At 35.4% G+C, this 20951-nt stretch overlaps 1 protein-coding gene and 1 long non-coding RNA gene across 2 annotated transcripts; both read left to right on the top strand.

Moving 5' to 3' along the window:
* Positions 1-496: 496 nt before the first annotated feature.
* LOC125242342 lies at positions 497-4678 on the top strand. The gene is made up of 3 exons (XR_007178849.1): positions 497-749; positions 1778-2073; positions 4574-4678. It is a non-coding gene; the product is annotated as an uncharacterized LOC125242342 (long non-coding RNA).
* Positions 4679-8765: 4087 nt separating this feature from the next.
* Positions 8766-11502, top strand: LOC125234969. The gene is made up of 4 exons (XM_048141394.1): positions 8766-8769; positions 8994-9197; positions 9557-9685; positions 10879-11502. The coding sequence occupies exons 1-4, from the start codon at positions 8766-8768 to the stop codon at positions 11145-11147; spliced, it is 606 nt and encodes a 201-aa protein (XP_047997351.1). The 3' UTR covers positions 11148-11502.
* The last annotated feature ends 9449 nt before the right edge of the window (positions 11503-20951 follow it).

Raw genomic sequence — 20951 nt, forward strand, 5'->3', positions numbered from 1 at the left:
TGTCAAAGGTCCATTACGCGACGGTGGTACCAGATACACTTGTTCTTCCTACTGGAGCAAGCATTGTAAAGCGTATGCTCATGTCAGCAAAGATGACGTCATAGTAAAGGTGAACTATGAGCATAATCACGCGCCTGTTAGATATGAAAAGACCAGCTCAGGACTGTATGTTAAAGTGGGAAATTAGTATAATGTATTATCACATTACTGGGTTGCAATGTAAAATTGTGCTTGTGTCAGCAAGATGGAGTCATTCTGAAAACGCATTTTGAACTTATAATTGTACGTAACTAATAAAGACATGTTTAGTGTATGCTGTATTCGTATTATTACTTCCTGACAAAATTACTTGGCAGCACATCGTAATTACTTACATGGTTACCCTACTTTTTATTTTCCCACTTATTTCTCTTTTGTTGTTTTTGAATCAATAATCGTTCTATAGGAAGTATACTAAAATAATACAATCTAGTTAATAAATTTATTTTCCAGCAAAATACATAACATTAGCAAGAGGTACAAAACTCCTCATGCTTGGTGGCTATACTTATTGTGTCAAAGGCCATTGCGCGACAGCGGTACCAGATACGCCTGTTCAAGTTACTGGAGCAAGCAATGTAAAGCGTTTGTTCATGTCAACAAAGATGACGTCATACTCCGGGTGAACACTGATCATAACCACGCGCCAATCAAATTTGTCAAGACAAGTTCGGGGCGTTATATTAAATTGGCGTGTTAAAATATTTAAGGTAATAAAGAAGCTATCAAGTAATTTTATTTTGATGGGGAATGGGAAGTTTCTGTTTGAATGTTTAGCTAACTATACACCGTGTTTCACTTAACACTAAAAACCTGAAAACAGTTTGTTCAGAATCGAGAGTAGAATCGATTGAGCTATATCTTGATGGGGGTAATATTTTTATTTAAATTTGTATTATTAGTTATTTTTTACGTGCCCATTCTATTGTACCGCAAAAATAAAAATAAATAATACAAAAAATTGTGTATATCGCATTGCTAGAGGTTGTTTACCTTTTTCAGTATTTAGGGGTATTAATACTGGCTGGTTACAAGTAATTTGGACGATTATTTTTTCCAAAGGAAAGCTAGTTTACTAGTTTGACGTTGATTCCATCGATTGTCAGTTTAATCATTTATTGTTTATCATAAGTCATAGGTTGTTTAAATTGAACTCTGGTACCTAATTACTAACGTTGTTGTCATTTTGAATATTGGGTAACAAATTTTCGTACCTAATTACAAACTTGTCATTTTGAATATTGGGTTTAAATTTGCTTACCTGTCCAATTTGAAGTTTACTGTGATAAAGCTTTAAAGTGTTTTACAGTGACATCTTAGCTGTCTATTGGTAAACATTATGTCGTTGCAGTAACGTACACAAATAAATAGTCTTATGGTTTATGATGCTAGTTAGCAGTTATTTTATTGACTGTAGAGTTAAAAGTCAAGTAGAGCTGTATAGAAAATTAAAAATTCAAATTAAAAAAAAGTAACGATCAAATTAAAAGATGAATACTCTAGATGAGTTTAAAAAAATTAAAATCAGTTGGGGTGTCTGAGGTTTTGAGTGATACCGGAAACACGTTGTATAGGGACCATCGCTGAGACCGACATTTACAATTTAACTGTAACTTGCTGACGAATTCCGTTTAAAGAAATCTTACGATGTCGCAAAATGACGTTTATTTCGCTTTTATTCAGCCATTATCAAAATACTCGTATTAATTTCCAAACTTTTCAAATTCTTTATTTCCAGCATCATACATAACATCGAAGCGTGGTACAAAAATCCTCCTCATCAACAACTTTTCGTACTGCATCAACGGGCAAACGAGCCGCTCCACTCGATACATATGCTCGAGCTATTGGAGCAAGCGTTGCAAGGCTTTCGCTTACGTCAGCAAGAATGACGTCATTCTCAAGACGAGCGAGGAGCACAATCATCCGCCCATAAAATACATAAAGACGAAATCCGGTTACGTTAAATTTTAGGTAGTTTTTTATATCAAAGATTATCTATTAATTTTGGATATAAGTTGTGTCATTCACGGAGTTTGAAAATATGTGTTTTATAGACCATGAGTCGCACAAGTACCTACTGGTAAAAAATGCTTCTTAATCAATAAACAACAACTTTCCGGAATTGATGTTAGTATAAGATTTACGCGGAATTTTGTGTGCTTTCTAATAACATAAGTTTTATTGGTGTATGATATTATATAACCAAGTAATTACAAATATGGTTAAGTAGGGGCCACAGCGCCCGGCCACGTATGGATGCTGACCGTCACCAAATTTTCTATATTTTTCAGATCCTATTTTATTTAACAGGAATCTTTTGAAAGCATATTATGCGTACTATCATTGGTTCTCAATAATTTTAGTTGTAACTGTAGTAGCTAACAAAATATTTGAATATATGCATTGGAACCGATGTGAGTAAAACATGCTTCTAGCTCAATGAATTATATTTTTTCCGCAATTGATATAATAACAAAATAAACGTGTGAACGAAATGTATGACCTTTTCAAATAATAAGTTTTGTCAGTATTGTATAAAGAATTAATGTTAATTTATCCATCATACTCACTGCGCACCGTCATATACATGGATGACCATTTTCGTTGCCATTTTCATAATTTTTAAGATTGTATCTTGGTGCATGACCAATAAACAATAACTTTACCGCAAATAATGTTATGATAAGATTTACAGGACATTTCATATGCTTTCTAAAAATATAAGTTTTATTGATGTATGATATTATACAACCAAGTAATTACGAATTTGGTTTAGCAGGTGTCACTGCACCCCCGTGACGTAAATAGGTGCTAACCGTCGCCTAATTTTATGTATTTCTCAGATCCTATTTTAGCGATCAATTTGTGAGAGGTATCATTTGAAAGCATATTATGCGTACTATCGTTACTTTTTAATAATGTTAGTCGTAATTGTAGAAGTTTACAAAATATTTGACAATATGTGTATTTTTACTGTATATGAATGGCATTCGCACTGATACGAGTGAAACATGCTTCTAGCTCAATAAATTATATTTTTCCGCAATTGATATAATAACGAAATGAACCGCAAAATGTATGGCCTTTACAAAAAATGAGTTTTGTTAGATTTGCTTAAACAATTAATGTTAATTTGTCCACCATACCCACTGCGCACGGTCAATCGTCATATAAACGGATGTCCACCGCCGTTGCCTTAATTTCTTCATCATTTTACAGATTTTATTTTACTGATCAATTAAGTATATAAGTAAATTCGATACGTGATAGATTATATTTATTATGAATATACGATTAGTGAAATAAAATCTGAAAAATCATGAAAAAAGGCAACGACGGTGGACATCCATTTATATGATGGTGCGCAGTAGGTGAGCTGAACAAATTCAAATTAATTGTTCATGCAATACAAACCAAACTTATTTTTTGTGTAAGTCATACATTTTCCGTTTATTTTGTTATTATTTCAATTGCGGAAAACTATAATTTATTGAGCTAGAAGCGTGTCTTATCAATGCCAATGCTATTCATGCACAGTAAAATACACATATTACTAATCAAATATTTTGTAAACTTCTACAGTTTCGACTTGAAATATTAGAAATAAAGATAGTACGCATAATATGCTTTCAAATGATACCTCTAACAAATTTATCAGTAAAATAGGATCTGAGTAACGTAGAAAATTTGGCGACGTCAGTCAGCATATCGTGACAGGGCGCAGTGACACCTGCTAAACCAAATTCGTAATTACTTGGTCATATATAATCATACACCAATAAAACTTATATTTTTAGAAAGCGCATGAAATTTTGCGTAAATTTTATAATAACATTAATTGCGGTAAAGTTATGGTTTATTAAGTTAGAAGCATTTTTTATCTGTATATGTGCAACTCGTGCTCGAAAAAAAACCCATGTTTTCAAATATTTTGTGAACAGCTACCTTTATAACTATAGTTATTCAAAAATAATTATAGTAGATTTAATTTGCTTTCAAATGATACCTCTTACATATGGATCCGTAAAATAAGAACTTAAAAATATTGAATACTTTACTACGGTCAGCGCTCATTTTTATGCGACCGGCGGAGTGACCACTACGAAACAAAATTCGTAATTTAATGGTTATATTATCACTTACCAATAAAACTTATATTTTTAGAAAGCTCATGAATAGTCGCGTAAATTTTATAATAACATCAATTGCGGTAACGTTATTGTTTATTGACTTAGAAGCATTTTTTACCAGTACTTGTGCGATTCATGCTCGATAAAAAACACATATTTTCAAATATTATGTAAACAGCTACCTTAAATACTATAGTTATGTGTAAACAATTATAGTAGGTTTAATTATCTTTCAAACGATAACTCTCACATATGGATCCGTAAAATAAGACCTCAAAAATATTGAATACTTTACTACGGTCAGCGCCCGTTTATGCGACCTGGAGGATAACCCCTGCCAAACAAAATTCTTAATTATATGGTTATATATTATCATATACCAATGAAACTTATATTTTTAGAACGAATGCTAGAAAATGGAACGACCTCTTCTCCAAATATAATTATGATTGTTTATCACCTTGACCTATGACTCTACGTTTGACTTTGTTGATTATGTTAAAAATGAGTTGCGGGCGTCCATAGGTTACGGTGACCGCTTTCCATCAGGCGGGCCGTATACCTGTTTGCCACCGACATGGTATTAAAAAAAAAAAGGATTGGGTTGCTAAAATCGGAAATTAAAGATATCCGCCATAGCTGTGGTTGATATACGACAGGTGCCGAATTAATTATTATGCATATTTCGTTTATAGAAAACTAGGCTGAAATTGCCATCTGTTGTTATTTTTATTTTATATGCTCAATACTGTTATCTTTATAATGAGAAAACTTGTGGGATCGACGAGTGTATATTTACCACACCTAGTTGGCTACTGTGTCGTTATTGTTATATATTGGCCAAATTGTGTTCACTGTGCCATTGATTATTTAGCTCTTAAAATAAATATGTAAAAACAACTTAAAAGTACATATTTCGTAAAACTTTATTGAGTTACCATATCAAATATATTATATTTATCGGTCCTTGAAAACCAATATGTTATTATATATTAAAGCTTCAAATCAACTTTTGAAAGTTAAATAACGTCATTATTTAAATGGTTCTAAGTTTTGTGTTGCTCCGCTATGCTCCGCAAACAGCGAATGACGAAGCAAGTTTGTGAAAATCATGAATATTTTATTTTTCAGCGACATATATTAACTTAAGCGGAGGAACAAGACTTTTATGCATCGGAGGATACACTTATTCCTGCCACAGCCATATCATCGGGGGCTTCAAATACAAGTGCACAAGCAGCGTCAGCAAAAAGTGCAAGGCCTTTGCTTTGGTCAGCCAACAATGTGCCATCTTGAAACATGTCAATGACCACACTCATCCGCCTATTAAGTACATGAAAAGTCATCTGGACACTATTTTAAAATAGATATAGATATGGTAAGTATCGCAAAATGTGCCTACTTTAAACATACAAGTGCTTGAACAGTGTCAGCAAAAAGTGCAGGGCCTTTGTTTTAATCAGCCAACTTGGCCCCTTCTTAAAATATTATGTCATTGATCACACTCGTTTACCTATAATTAAGTACATAAATCGCATTTGGACTCTCTTTTAGGATTTATTATTCTTACTCACTTTAAGTTCCTTTAAAAATACGCGCAGCTTTAAATAGTTTGAATAGCAAAATCATGAAAACCATTATTTTTAATCTGCTGCTTTATTAGTATTTAGTATTTTTGTCTCCCATTTTATTTTTGCTTTTCTATTATTGTATTGTTTTGAAACTTTTAATTATTTTTTACATTATTCTGAATTTAAGTTTACTAGACCGCTGAGAAAAACAGTTTGTGTTAATAGAGAATGCCCATAACTAAAATTACTAGTCTATATTATAGTTTACTACGATATAAAATAGTTTAGATAATTTCTTTAGATATCAGTTTTTTTTTCAGTAATAAGTACAAAAATCAATAGAGAAATTTGCTAGTAAATAAATATCAGATACCGATACTTTTTATTTTGTCCCCAACATAAAAAATGAGTTACTAATTGTGAAATTGTTACAAGCTGACAGGTTTTTGTCTCTTGAATATCGTTTTATATTCCAGATTACCAGGAATCACATGCAATGAAACCTAATCCTGTGTTCGGTCATTGGCCGGAACAGATTCCACTGCTCAAGAACTCAAGGCTGCGACTTGAAGCCAAAAGATACTTGAAGTGCTGGGTGTGCAAACAAAAGAAGATCAGGAGAGAAACCTCGATCCGATGCGGGGGGTGTGCGGACAAACCGGCGCTGTGTCTTTATTGTTTTGAGGAGTGGCACGTGCAGTATAAAGCCTCCGCCACACATAAAGCGTTTTGATAGCGGAGCGTAATGATAGCGGTGCGCCGGAGGAACGCTGGCGTTCCGCTCGCTCGCTCCGCGCTCGTTAGTTCCCGCCGGCGTCCGCTGGGCGCAACGCCAGCGTTCGTCCGACGCACCGCTATCATTGCGCTCTGCTAACGCTCCGCCTACGCTCTCAAAGCGCGCATGTGTGGCCGAACTTTAAGGGCCTTGTACCTCTTGTCGAATTTTCGAACGTTCGAACGAGTATTAGTTGAAAGGAATAGGTGATGCCCTATCCAATGAGATCTAGTTTCCTCTTTTCAATTGGAAGGTATTGTGAGTGTCATATATTATAGTTTTGAAAAGGCGTATAAAACATAAAATATGCATTTTTTTTAATACTACGTCGGTGGGAAACAAGCATACGGCCCGCCTGATGTAAAGCGGTCACCGTGACCTATGGACGCCTGCAACTCAAACAGTGTCACATGCGCGTTGCCACCCCATTAGAAACTTGTACATTCCCTTTTGCTGTGTTAAGTACACAGCAAAAAGGAGTGTACAAGTTCTAAGGAGGGTTCGGGTTGCCGACGACTCAAAGGACAATAGACGGAACAAGTTAGTTCCGTAAGTCCTCCCGTCATCAGCACACCGCACCCTCGTTGAGCTCTGGCAGCGTTACTCACCGACAGGAACACAACACACAGTGATTACTGGTTAAAATTCTAAATATACATACATTACATACATTTTACAGTTTTATGTGACAGTTACTACTTAGTATCTATTTATGTATTTGTTGTTTTGTTTATTTATTGTTTGATAGCGGTACGTAATTGAAATATTGTTATGGAATTCATTTATTATAATTCTATAATAACACTGTGAATAAGTCTAATAAGTCTATTTTTATAGAATAAATGTCGTTGAAAAAAAATATTCGCGCTCTTATTTTTCCCACACCCTGAACCTACAGTTCATACAGAGCTGAGCACGCAGCTAAGTTTATACACTACACTATGGTAACATTGTTTTAGTGTGAATCACGAAGTTTTTAGATTACAACAAAAAAAAAATACAAATAAATTGAAAAAAAAAAATATACATAACTCTCAGTCGAGGTACCAAACTCCTTTGCTTCAACGATTACACATACTCTTTCCACGGAAACAAAGGCAACACACCGGGAGGAGGCTTTAGGTATAGATGCTCAAGTTGCCTAGCTAAAAGCTGCAAGGCTTTCGTGATTGTCAGCAAACATGACAAAATTTTGAAAGCTGTTAAGAAACACAATCATACCCCTATCAAGTACATGAAGGCGTCTGCTGGACACTACGTCAAAATCGGCTACTAAAATTTATTTTACATCGGAATGAATGTCTAAGGTGTTGGTTAGGTTCAAAACTTAAGCAAGTCTATTTTTTTGTTTTTGTAATTTATCCACGGAGCAATAAAAGTATTTAGGTTCATTATTTTGTTTAAATCCACATTTTCTAAACTTTTAGGTAACGCTAAACGGTCGATCAAAATATATTCTAAAATTAATTATTTTACGATTATCCTATCGTATCATATAATTATTACTTAGACCGTATCATAAATAATTTATAGTGTTTTTAATATTATTGGCAAAAACGGAACCCTTATAGGTACTATTCAACTTAAATTAAAATAAATGAACCGCTACAAAAAGTAAATTATATACATGTAACTGAGGGATGAAAATATTATATCAAAAAGCATATAAAGTTTTCTAAAAAACATATGTGTTTATAATGTAAAAAATTAATCAGCAACCTTTTATTTTTGGTTTGCAAAACTGAGATAGGTTGATTTAACACTGCTACGGAAGTTGACGGTTTTATTTATAGGCAAAACTCGTTATCATTATCATGTTAAAAATCGCTTTCATTTAAAATAAATCTTATCTATATTTCATGTTCGCAAGTATCGAAACCAAGATAGGTAACGTACGGCGATAATCATAAATAATTTATAGTGTTTTTAATATTATTGGGTACTATTCAACTTAAATTAAAATAAACGTTCGAGAAGAAATGTCATGACAGGCAAAACGAGAACCGGTTTAGACGAGTCGAGAAATGTTATGGAAATATCTCCCGAAAATTTAACTGTCCGTCTAAACTATTTCACCTGGCGAGTATCGCATACGATACTCGTATGCGAGTTTTTATTTCTCGCACGAATGTAAACGTTTTTGTACGATAATCGCCAGGCGATTATCGCATACGATAATATCATACGAGTTTCTCGACCAAAACGGCCGAGAAACTCGTACCATCTAAGAAATGGGGCTTAAACGTGATGGGTAAATATTAAATTGACTGATCAGTAAGTCAAAGAGTGCACAGTGCGTACGACGGCATCTGGAACTAGAGGTTGTCATGTCAACATTGAGGTCCCATGAAAATCCAGGTATTATGCTGATACTCCAAGTCTTTGACCATTTTGTGACCATTTTGTTAAAAAAGTACTTCTTGATACAAAATCTCGTATTTGTCTGTTAAGTTTATTGTTTTTTTTTTTTTTTAGCAAAATACATAACTTTAACAAGAGGAAATCGGCTTCTCTGCATTGGAGACTACACCTACTCCATAAGCAGGCCTGTGAGCAACGGGTATCGGTACAAATGCACGAATACCCGCAGCAAGAAGTGCACCGCTTTTGCTTACGTCAGCAACGACGATATCATTTTCAAGCAAGGCAATGAGCATAACCATCCGCCTAGCACATACTGTAAGACGCCCTCGGGATTGTATATTAGAATCTAATAAATCGTCATGATTTTTTATTAACAATCAATATCAAAGTCGTCGTCAAAGACAGGTAGACCCCCAGAGAGAATACGTTTTCTAATTAAAATGTTTACCCCTCTCCTGAACTTGTAAGGGACAGGGACACGGTAACTATGTCACGTGAAATTTATTTGAATGTAAATATATGTTATGTATTTTGCGATTGTTTTTTTTTTTTTATTTCTAATGACAAATAATTTTAAAACAATATCAATAGATTCCATGAGCGGTAGTCGCAATCCACCCCAGGACCATAATTGCTTATAAATCATACCTATTCACCAACTTATATTCTTTCAGTTCGATTTGTAAGATCAACCAGGGGCAAAGGCGCAATCATAGCAATATGCGACAACTATCTGTTCAGCCGGAATTCTAAGATCGGCAAAGGAGGGGCCAGGTTCGCTTGCTCGAAACTCTCAAAGAATTGTAAAGCATATTTACATTTATCGAACGAGAATAAATTGATATTCGCTAATCAATATCACAACCACCCGCCTCCAAAGTTTTTGATCAATCGTGACGGTTATTTGATAAACATAGGTTAGGTTCACATGACGTTATTGTTTCCATTATGTGAGCAATTTTGAAAGTTGCCATACAAAGTTCGCGAACATTGAGACTGGTTTTAGACCGATCCGCAAGACCAATTTGTATAAAGTAGCTATTGTCGTAGTCCGCGCCACTCTAAAACGCTCCCCGAACTTTAGACATATTACTCCGGTCATCCGGTGCGGATCGCTTCGCGCGGTCGGTCCGCGTCACATAACGGTATTCCACAGGGAAAAGAAACGTCGTATGAACCTAGCCATATACGAGTAGTAGGGTAATGTTTCGGAAGAAAGGACAGGCCCAGTGCGCGGCAAACTGTTAGACCATTAGGCGCCGTGTTGATGGGGACAAGTTCACGCGTCGTACACATACGAGCAAAAAACTACCTAATAAGAAAAATCACTTCTGCGCCACGTCACGTGGTCTAAAAGTTTGCAGCGCACTGTACCGACGATTCGGTTAATATCACAGGAATCCGTGAAGGACAGTGTACTGATTAATATTGTGTATAATATCAAAGGACTTTTACTTTATCTACATTATTTATATACAGAGTGGGGCCTGTAACAAAGGCGAAGAATTGAACTGTAGGCTATTCTCCTTATACTGATCAACATTTGTTCAGTGACTTTTAAAAATTATGGTCATTTTGGTTAATTTATAGTATTTTTTTTACTATTAATATATAATTTATTTTATTTAACATTATTTATTTAATTATCAGCCAGATACATATATATTTTAAATTTAATAAAACGTTGTAAATCGTATTTTTGCTATTTTTTAAATATTATTCCTAGTATTAATCTCGATTTGTTGAGTTTAACTTTTATAACGATTTATATATGTTTACTCAACGTCGTATTTATTACTTATCCATACTTTTCTATTAGCCTCTAGAGAAGATAGGTACCTACGGCGCGGCGCTTTAACGTTTTTCAAATCGAGCAAAATAGTGGTGTTGTTGAAATTCTGCGTCTCTCTTTATCGTGCTCTGTTAAGAAACATAATTGAGATATTTTGTAATAATCATTATATTATAAAATGTCAGTTGTATCCTCCTTCACTAGGCCCTGGCAGGATACGCGGGAGAAGGTATCGAAGCATGGGCTTACGAGCAAGATGGACCCAAGAGGAAATGCAACTGGCCATGGCAGCCGTGAAGAGTGGGGAGATGGGAGTGTACACAGCATCACAGCATTTCAACATCCCAAGGCGGACTCTGGGTTCCTACCTGAAAAATAACAGGGAACACAAATCGAAGCTAGGGCGGAAACCTTCGATATCCATAAGTGAGAAGACAGACTCTAGCAGCACGCAAGAATCCATAGACATGTAAAGGATGATGCCTTGGTTAATGGTTGAATTTCAAATGACTGATTTTTTATATGAAAGTTCTTTGGTTTCTGTGCAGTTTGTTAAATTGTTAATTGAGAGATTAAGACACTCCAGGATGAACTTGAACTAATATGGAAATTAATTATGCACGCGATCTCATTTTATAGTTAGAGTTATTAATTATTGTTAATATCTCTCGATAGTTTAAAAAAATCATAATAATCACCTACTTTCATATTGTATACAAAACTTTATTTCCAAATTTCTTAAAAATGTACTACATTAAGATGCAGAGAGAAATGAAATCCCTGCATAAAAAAATTTTTGCAGGGAAGGGGTAAACTCTGATGCCGACATTGTAGTACATTGACAAATAAATGTTTATGTTTGATAGTTTTTCTTGTTTTGGTTTCTTGAGCTTGACTTATATTTACTGGGTATATTTAATTTATAATAACGGTACCGCAGAAGATTTTCTATAGAGATACTTCTTCAATAAAAATAAATTTAAGTTCTGGTATTCATTGTAATTTATGAGTATAATATTTTTTTCGTTTTAGTTTCAACAATACGACTTGTATCCGGCAAGCAGCTAACCATGGTGGACGGATACACGTTCCACAGGAATGGGGCCAAAAGAGCCGGGGGGATCCGGTGGTTCTGTTCCAACAGGGCCAAGGGCTGCCGAGTGTACATCGTGCTGAACGAGAGTTGCGTGGACATGGAACTGGTCAGGTTCCTCGGGGAGCATAACCATGAACCACCGAAATATATGAAGGCTGGGCCGTATTATGTCAGAGTTGGACGAACTCGAGTCGACAAATGAATAAAAATAATATATTTATTATTATAATTACATGTATTTCATTTTCCAGATGACCACAAAAATGACATTACTTACTAGTGACATTTGCACGGATGTTCCGTGAAACCGTTTTACCGAAATCTAAACAAAACTTTCTTTCAGATTTCCAGTTCATAACCCTCGTCAACGGTAAACAGTTGCTCATACTCAATGGTTTCACCTACCACAAGATCTCTAGAGAGATGTACTCGGGAGGCTTCAGGTGGCGCTGTTCCACTACTCAGAGTAAGCATGGGAGGTGCAATGCTTTCGTTGTGCTCACTTGTGACGCGAAAACCTTGTTGAGAATTAGTGGGCACCAACATTGCCACGATCCTCCTGTGCTTAAGAAGACAAGTCATGGAACGTATGTTAAAGTTTAAGTGTAAATCGGTTAAATTAGCGGGGATAAGATCGTTCTGAGAGGAAGCTATCACATTTGCTCGGACCTTATATTTATTAGAGACTTAATGGACCATCTCATATCTATCTCTATTTACATGTATAATATTCGATAGTTTTAGGAAATCAGTCACTAGTTAAATAATATTTTGTAAGTTACCAATACTTACGGGTTAGTCCCATATGAAGGACTTCTAAAAAGTACAAAAATATCATTTTACATTCCTTATATAAACTTCTTGATCTCTATTAGTGATATGTCTACTTGTATACAAGCTGTATTTAGAGTTTTATAAAAATTAATGTAAATAATTGTATACCTAATACTTGTTTAATTTTAATTATACATTTCGTCATTTTTGGCAATAAATTTATCAGAATAAAACGTAGTTTTATAAATGATCATGAAATCCTTTTAAATTTGGGAATAGGTTGAGTCTTCTGTTTGTTTAATGTTTTTATTTAACTTCTATTTATTATTTATTTTATTTATTCTGCTCGTTTTTGACAAACGACTATGAGTTTGTGGCATTGGCGGTTGAAACTTTTGGGCCGTGGTCATCAGACACAAAAAAAAATATTTAAAGAGGTTTCCGAAAAACTTATTGGTACGACTGGCGTCCTCCGGGCAGGATAGTCTTTGCTCAAAGGGTAAGTTTGGCCCTGCAGAAAGGTAATTCGGCCAGTGTCCTGGGAACAATGCCTCGCGCAAAGTTAGGCTTATAATATGAGTAGTTGTAGGTTTTTTTTCTTTGTGTAATTTTGTGTTATTTTATAAGTGTGTAATATTTTTTGAGTATTTTAAAATTATGTTAGTTTTTGCACAGAACACTCATTAGGTAAACGATTCGTTTTAAGTAATCCAAATCTAAAAAATCCCAATACGTAATACGCGTCCCGGGTATACCTGATTTCATTATTCCTGGCCCTTTAGCACAACTTGCCTTGTCGCGCGCGAGTCCATACATCAAGCGCGGCTTCAAGTATGGACTCGCGCGCGACAAGGCAAGTTGTGCTAGAGGGGCTGTTGTGTATGATGATATGATTTTTTATTCGGCAGCCGAATTGATCACCCTCATAAACGGGAAGCAACTCTTCAGGTTCGACGGGTACACGTACCACAAAGTCTCCGGCGGTTACAGCGGCGGGTGTCGCTGGCGGTGCTCCTCTAGACTCACCAGGAGGAGTAACGTGAGATGTAACGCTTTCGTGGTTCTCAGCAGCGATGCGAGCCACGTGCTGAGGATATCTGGTCAGCATTGCCATACTGCGCCTGAGTATAAGATTACATCTAATGGCACCTATATTAAAGTTGGGAAGCCGGAACTGTTTTAGACTGAATTTTTTAATGTGTTCAAATTGCTCATGAATGTGTTCAATTCAATCAGAATATACACCGTGTTTTTTTTGTTTTCCGTTAAATTCGACACGTAGCTAGGGTTCATTATCAGGAACCACCATGTATATCACTTTTAGTTAAATTCGCAAAAAAAATGTTTCATCATTTTCATACATAATAAATAAATTTTTAGTGTGAGAAACCCTTAAGAATAACATTCAAGTTAGTGTCAAGTGATTGACGGCACATGTCAAAACAAATAACATTAGGAATTGGTAATGGCTGTCACACACGTGTTCAGTAATTATCTTTATTTTTTTAATAACTCGATAAGCGTAAGAGTTAAGACGCTAGTTTCTTAGAGAAAATAATTATATTTGATCTAAAGAACCTTCCCTTAAAGTTAACGGAATTCAATAAAAACAGGGTGTATACAATTCACTTTTAATAAAATGATTGGACATACATTAAGTAGTATCTATATCCAACAGTTACGCTTAGCATAAAGTTACGAAGGTCGCCAACGTTAACAGCGAAGTGCCCATATGTTGAGGACATAGTCAATAAGGTCATTGGGGCACTGGGTTTGATAGGTGATCACTGATCGCAAATATTGGAACATATTCGTTGCTTCTGATAGTGTCGATAATTTCAGGAACGGGCTTGATCACACTAGTAAACGGCAAGCAACTTCATTACTTATTACACAAGCTCTCCGAAAATTACAGTGGGGGGTTTCGTTGGCGCTGCTCGTCCCGGCAGAGTGTGCTATTCCGGTGTAAGCGTTTGTTGTCCTCAGTAGCGCTAGCGACGCAACGCAAGTGTTGAGGATATGTGGCCAACACTTTCATCGAAGTATGCAGTTATGTACGCCAAAAGGAACCTACGTTAAAATTACGAAGCCGGAAATATTTTTTTTCTACTTGTCGACTGTAATCTGTCAATTAGGACACCACAGACTAAACTATAAGTGTTAACTTTTCAGTGTTGGATACTCTATGGCAGTTCCGACTCAATTATAATAGTTGACTAAATAAAAATAATAATAAAATAAAAAATATAAATTATAATAGTTGTTAATTATAGTTGACTTTAGTTAACTGCAATAATTTCAAAAATAGAACTTCATACAATTTAGGACACCACAGACTAAACTATAAGTGCTAACTTTTCAGTGTTGGATACTCTATGTCAGTTCCGACTCAATTATAATAAGCTCATTATAGTTGACTTTAGTTAACTGCAATAATTTCAAAAATAGAACTTCATACAATTTCTATACTAATTTGCGATACCTGGCAAATTTTCCTGCATCTGAAACACATTTTTTTTTATCTGTCGCGTTAACGGCCAATCAGAGACGGTTATTACAAACAATTGGTTGCTAGGTAATTCGATGTTGATACAACGGTGAACGACTCTATTAACATTAATTTTAACTTGCATGAATGATGATATTTCCGTCCATTGATGATGAAGATGATGACTCGTAGAAAAAGTATTGTATACAATAGTGATATGATTAAGCTTTTCACTCTCGTACCGTACTATTAGGCCTAAACATGGTACTCGACTGAAAAGCTTTGTATTATATCACGATTGTATAAAATACTATTAACCGGAAACCGGAAATGGTTTTTAGCTTATGATATGAGCTTTTAACAATATTGTACCTATTCTATTTATTTATGTAATTATTAATCCGTGACATGTTTTTACAGAACCGGCTTATGGATTGGCCCCGTAGCCGAATGGCATTTCTCCGACGCCAAACGAAAGCGATACGCCGCTGGCTCTGTCGCGCCAATACGCAAGCGCGATAGAGATAGATATCTACTAGCGATTCGTTTCGTGAGCGTTTCGTGAGCGATTGTGCCATTCGGCTTCAAGCATATCGGGACGCCTTCAGGACGTCCCTATCGCACTATTTGTATGTGCGATAGGGACGTCCTGAAGTCCTGATGTTTTATCATTTATCTCGCGATCATGCTAATACGCCTAAATTCATGCTTTATTGAAGATCATTGGACGACAAGATAATAAATAAATGTGTTTATGCTGACTAGCATACAGTAATAATTGTAGTATTATTCATGACCAACAGTTACACTTCGCATCTTAACTACTATTATAAATAGATGTCTTCGCCTCGGCTAGTCTATGGCCATGAGTAAGCCCAATTATAATAATAACAAAAAAATAGACTTTGTCCTCTTTTACCCTGCCAATCAGAAATATTGTCTCAGAAAAATATATTTCTGATTGACAGGTAAAAACGGTTTTTCTGTAAATTTTACGTTATTAAATAAAGTTCAATACAAACAATACATGTACTGTTTTGCCATAACCCATATCTTAAAATCATAGATCATATTACATATAACAAAGATATTTACACATTATTTATACTTTGTAGGTCTTTCCTTTAAGAGTATTATGTCACTACTCGGTAGCAATGCATCAAATACGGACGAATCTGGAAATACTGATGAAATTAAATTGACAAAAGCGGCCAAATTACGAAGAAAAAAGAAAAAGGCCAAGGAGAAAAAAACAACGGCAACTCGAAAGCTAAAATTTATGGTCAAACCCGGGTGCGATCCTCTAATATGTAGGAAAAAATGTACTAGTCATTTCACTGATGCCATGCGACAATATATTAACAAGACATATTGGAATTTGGGTTTTAGTCAAAGAAGAGAATTTATGAAAAAAGTTTGCATTGCAACAAAACGTAGAAATGCCACAATAAGAAAAATGTCAGTTAAATACTTTTTCGAAAATGAAAATTCAACTCTCACCCCTGTATGTAAAGAGTTCTTCCTAACAACATTGGGTTTCAATAAAAGTAATGACTCAGTACTGTATAGAAATGTATTTGCGAAAGTCTTTTACGATGGAAGAGGAAGGCATGAGAGGAAGAGTGAACATACAATTCCAATAGAAGATCATATAAAAAGCTTTAATCCTACAGTTTCTAAGTTGCCTGGCTATGCAAAAAATAAGTTATGTCTGCCAAAAAACATTACTATTAAGACTATGCATGCTGACTTTATGGAAAAACATCCAAGTAGACTAGTATCCTATGAAAGTTATAGAAAGAAAGTTAAAGCTATGAATATTTCTTTCACTGACTAGTAGTGTATTTTTTTTAGATTAAGCTAGAAATTTATATAATTTATTTTTTCTTTTTCTTGTATTCTATATGTAAACCTGAGGTTGTGTTATCTAAATATTACACTTTAAAATACATATTAAGTAGTGTTTTAATTATTTTTTTATGCATACCTTAATCGAAGAAAATTAAACGCACAACTGAAGTAAACTCAATATGGTCAAATGCGTCAAAACTTTTACTTACTTATAACTTTTGCGTACCTATTAGTATTAGTTAGACGTCTATATCAGACTGCCATTCTTGTGTGTACCGCTTATAAAAAAAAGACGAAGTCACATTTGTTAAAAGCAGCTAACTTATAATATAATTATGTCAGCTTTAATATTTCGCCTGCACTAAATTCAAACATAGAAGGAGGACGATGATTGTATAATCTCTATGGTTCTATGTGGAACAGAGCTTAAATGCGGTATCAAAAAGTTACTTACTTTTTTATTATCTTTTGAGACATGTAACATGATACCACAAAACACGTTAAATTTTTTTGGTTACAGATGATGATGAGCCGAAATTTATAAACCTAACAAACGGCAAGAGACTGCTCATGTACAACGGTTACACGTTCCACAAGATTAACGATAAGAACTTTCGCACCGGCGCCCGCTGGCGGTGCTCCAGCAAGAAGAAGGGGTGCAACTCCTTCGTGCTTGTCAGCTTCGATGACTCAGTCATCCTCAAGATCAGCCCCTACCACAACCACGAAAGGCCTCACTACTCTATGATTTCCAACGGCGTGTATGTCAGATGTTGAAGCTAAATAGGTTTTCAAAACTGTCTGGAATGATACTCGTATTCTTCTTCTTATCGTGTAAAGGGATCATAAGTTATAAACTAAATAATATTTTGCCAATATCTTGCCACCTCCAACCCTCGGGGGGTAGCTTTTATAAGGTCTTCTGCAGTGCACTTAGCTGGACACAGAGAAGGGTTGCATTATCGTCAGCTTTGATGACTTGGTGATCCCCATGATCAGCTACTCTATCATTTCCTACGGCCTCTATGTCAGATGCTGAAGTTAATTGACACTATATTTGTATTAAAATATGAAGACTGCAAGAAGAAGGGTTCCAACTCTTTCGTGCTATGATGCTATCGGCTTTGATGTTCTCGTCATCCTCAATAGCATGGTTGCGGAAAGGCTCACTAGGTACACTGATGTCCAAGCGCGTATGTCAGAGGCTGAAGTTAGGTTAGGTATGTTTTAAAGACTGTTTGTTACAATACTCCTGTTATGTAAGTTTTGATTTTGGATACCAATGTCAAATGGTGTCAGTCACTGTTTTGAGCATGAGCTTGTTAGCTAAAAAGTAAAATATTAATTTAACTAATTATAAGATCAAACTAAAAATCCAAAAGAATCTTGAAATTCTTTGTAATGTATGATAATTGCGTCCATATTTATAATGTTGTTTGATTTGTAAATCGTTAAAGATCGGGCTCCAACGATATCGTTTACTAGTTGTAGGTTGACTTGGGCCGAAGCCTGAATAATTCCCCGCTATTTTTATTTAAATACGATATCATAATATGCACTTATAATTTGACAAATTGATTGAATGATGATCTGATACTGTTTTTTTGCTTATTTCTTCATATGGCAGAGTATAGAAATAAGTTATCAATAATTTTTTTACACATAACTTTTAACATCAACTTATTTGTATTTAAATTATGATTATCAATTAAAAATACAATACATTGTAGTGATTTTTATTATTTTTGCGACAATTTTTCGTCCCTCGTTAGTCAACATAATGTGCTGTGCCAGCATTTCGAATACCAATGTCACCAGAATGAAAAATTTCCCGTTATATTACTCCTCTGGATGCATTTTGTTTTACAATAATATGACCAGCTAAAAGTTGATATCATTTTAATTCCAATTTCTTTTGATATTGGCCAGTCTGGTCACCAGAACCATTTATTAAGCGCTTAGGTAGCTCCTCATAAATAGAGACGACGCGGACTAGGCCCCGCGGCCCCAGGGTTTCAACACCAAACGCCGGAAATATGTACGCCGTGCCGAGGGTGACGTAAATACGTTTGAGTTGAGGTCTTCAGCCAAGGAAGTTTCGTTCTGTGGATTAGCATTGCTAGCTAGCGGGGCACTACGACTAGCCTTTTGGGCACCCTTACGTAACGATTAAGACGGGTATATTTTTTATTTCTATTTCTAAGTTTACTATTAAATGTGTTTTTATTATGTTATAATTATAGTTTACGTTATTCAATACATTTTGTCCTAGTATAACGTTTAAGGGCGTTATATGTAAAGGTAGATTATGAAAAAGAAGATATATATTTACAAGTTTATTTACATATGATAAGAGAAAACAGAAATAAAAGTCAGAGGGACGTGGGAAAGAAACTGAGCTGAAGGGTAGGAAATTCCGCGAAACAAAGCCTTAAGGTTTCACTTCCCTGAGCAGATGTTAGTTGATAGTAGGCCGGGGACGACGCGTCGAACGTAGGTTGTCCCGGGCTTGTCGGAAGAAGGAACAGCGTGAAGAGGAAGAATAGTTGCAGGAAGATCTTGTAGAGCAGCGTTCCGGACTCGAGCGGCGAGTAGAGGGTAAGTGCCTCGAGTCCGGAGAGGAAGGGTAGCAGCCTCGAACCCGGAGGAAGAGCCGTAAGAATATTTAGGCGTTAGGATAGTCACAATAGGTTTGTGACTACCACACCCGGCCCACCAAAGTCAGGAAGTGACCCATCAGTATCACTTTGGTGTTCACGGATGTAGTAGCCAAACAAGAAGGTGTGGTAGAGCTGAGATATAAAAGAAAGGAAGGGACACAGGATATAAAGAACTTACAACTAGATTATATACAAAATTTACAACACTTACCCGAACCGGGGAAACGTATAGCACACAAACTATATTATATGTAGTGTAGATAGAAGAGCTTAGTGAAAAATATAGGTAAAAATTTAGATATATAGCGTAACCGATCTGGACTCAAGGCCCACCGGCGATATTCTGGCGTTTTCCTGAATCATCTCTAGAACGAATAAAAATTTTGAATTTTGAATCGTCAAATCGGCCAGCACCAAACGCAAAATACAAAAAAGGTTGGAGTAAAAAGAAACCGTTACACTAGCAAATGAAAAAAAAAACATCATATTTCATATTTAATCATTTTTATATTTTTTTATTTATATTAACATCATTTGTGAAGTAAGCAATTTGCGCATTCGTATACTCGGGACAGTCATACCGTATTAGAGTTAGAGGCGGTTCTAGTCATAAGACCTAATCCTCAGCTAATAATATACTAAGAGATGCATACGCATAAAGTATACATTATCTTATGGATACGTATTGGAGGCAACTGCATACGTAATTTTCTCTTCACCGACGAGATGGACTAAAAAGGAGATAACGTAGTATAATATTATTTACAGCCCAAATGATCACCATGGTCTCCGGAAAAGAGTGCCTTTACTACGAAGGATACACGTTCTTCTACCGATATCGGACCAAGAGCGGCCACAAGTGGGTCTGCACCAACTTTCCAAGATGCAAAGCCTTCGTCTACGTAGATGGAAACCTGCAGCTTGTACTTCCAGACGGCAAACTCAACCATAACCACGAGATGAAACTTTTACATAGATGCCCGGACGGAAGATATTTCAAGTAGTTAGTCAACAAGTGAATATAATTTGTTACAAAATGCAGAGAATATTGAATAAAACAGTATAAAGTTAGACTAGATAGATAGAATCTATTTATACCGACCTTATAGAATAATAAAATAGTAATCAAAAGATGCGGTATTATCCATGCAAAGAGTGGGTACCTATATAACTACTTGTAAGCTGGCCTTGCAGGATTTGGTAGACACCAAATCCTAGAATCAAATATTTTATGATATTTTCATTACCTATTTATTGAATTCTAATTCTATGTTGTTATATAGTAAATGTATGTACATTTTTATTTTTCTAAATAAAATAAATAATAACACAGACACGGATTATTTTAACAAACCTAATAGTTTTCGGAGAAATTAATGTAGATATTAGCGATAGCGGCACACATAAA

Source organism: Leguminivora glycinivorella, chromosome 2, assembly GCF_023078275.1.
Source record: "Leguminivora glycinivorella isolate SPB_JAAS2020 chromosome 2, LegGlyc_1.1, whole genome shotgun sequence".
Taxonomy (NCBI): domain Eukaryota; kingdom Metazoa; phylum Arthropoda; class Insecta; order Lepidoptera; family Tortricidae; genus Leguminivora; species Leguminivora glycinivorella.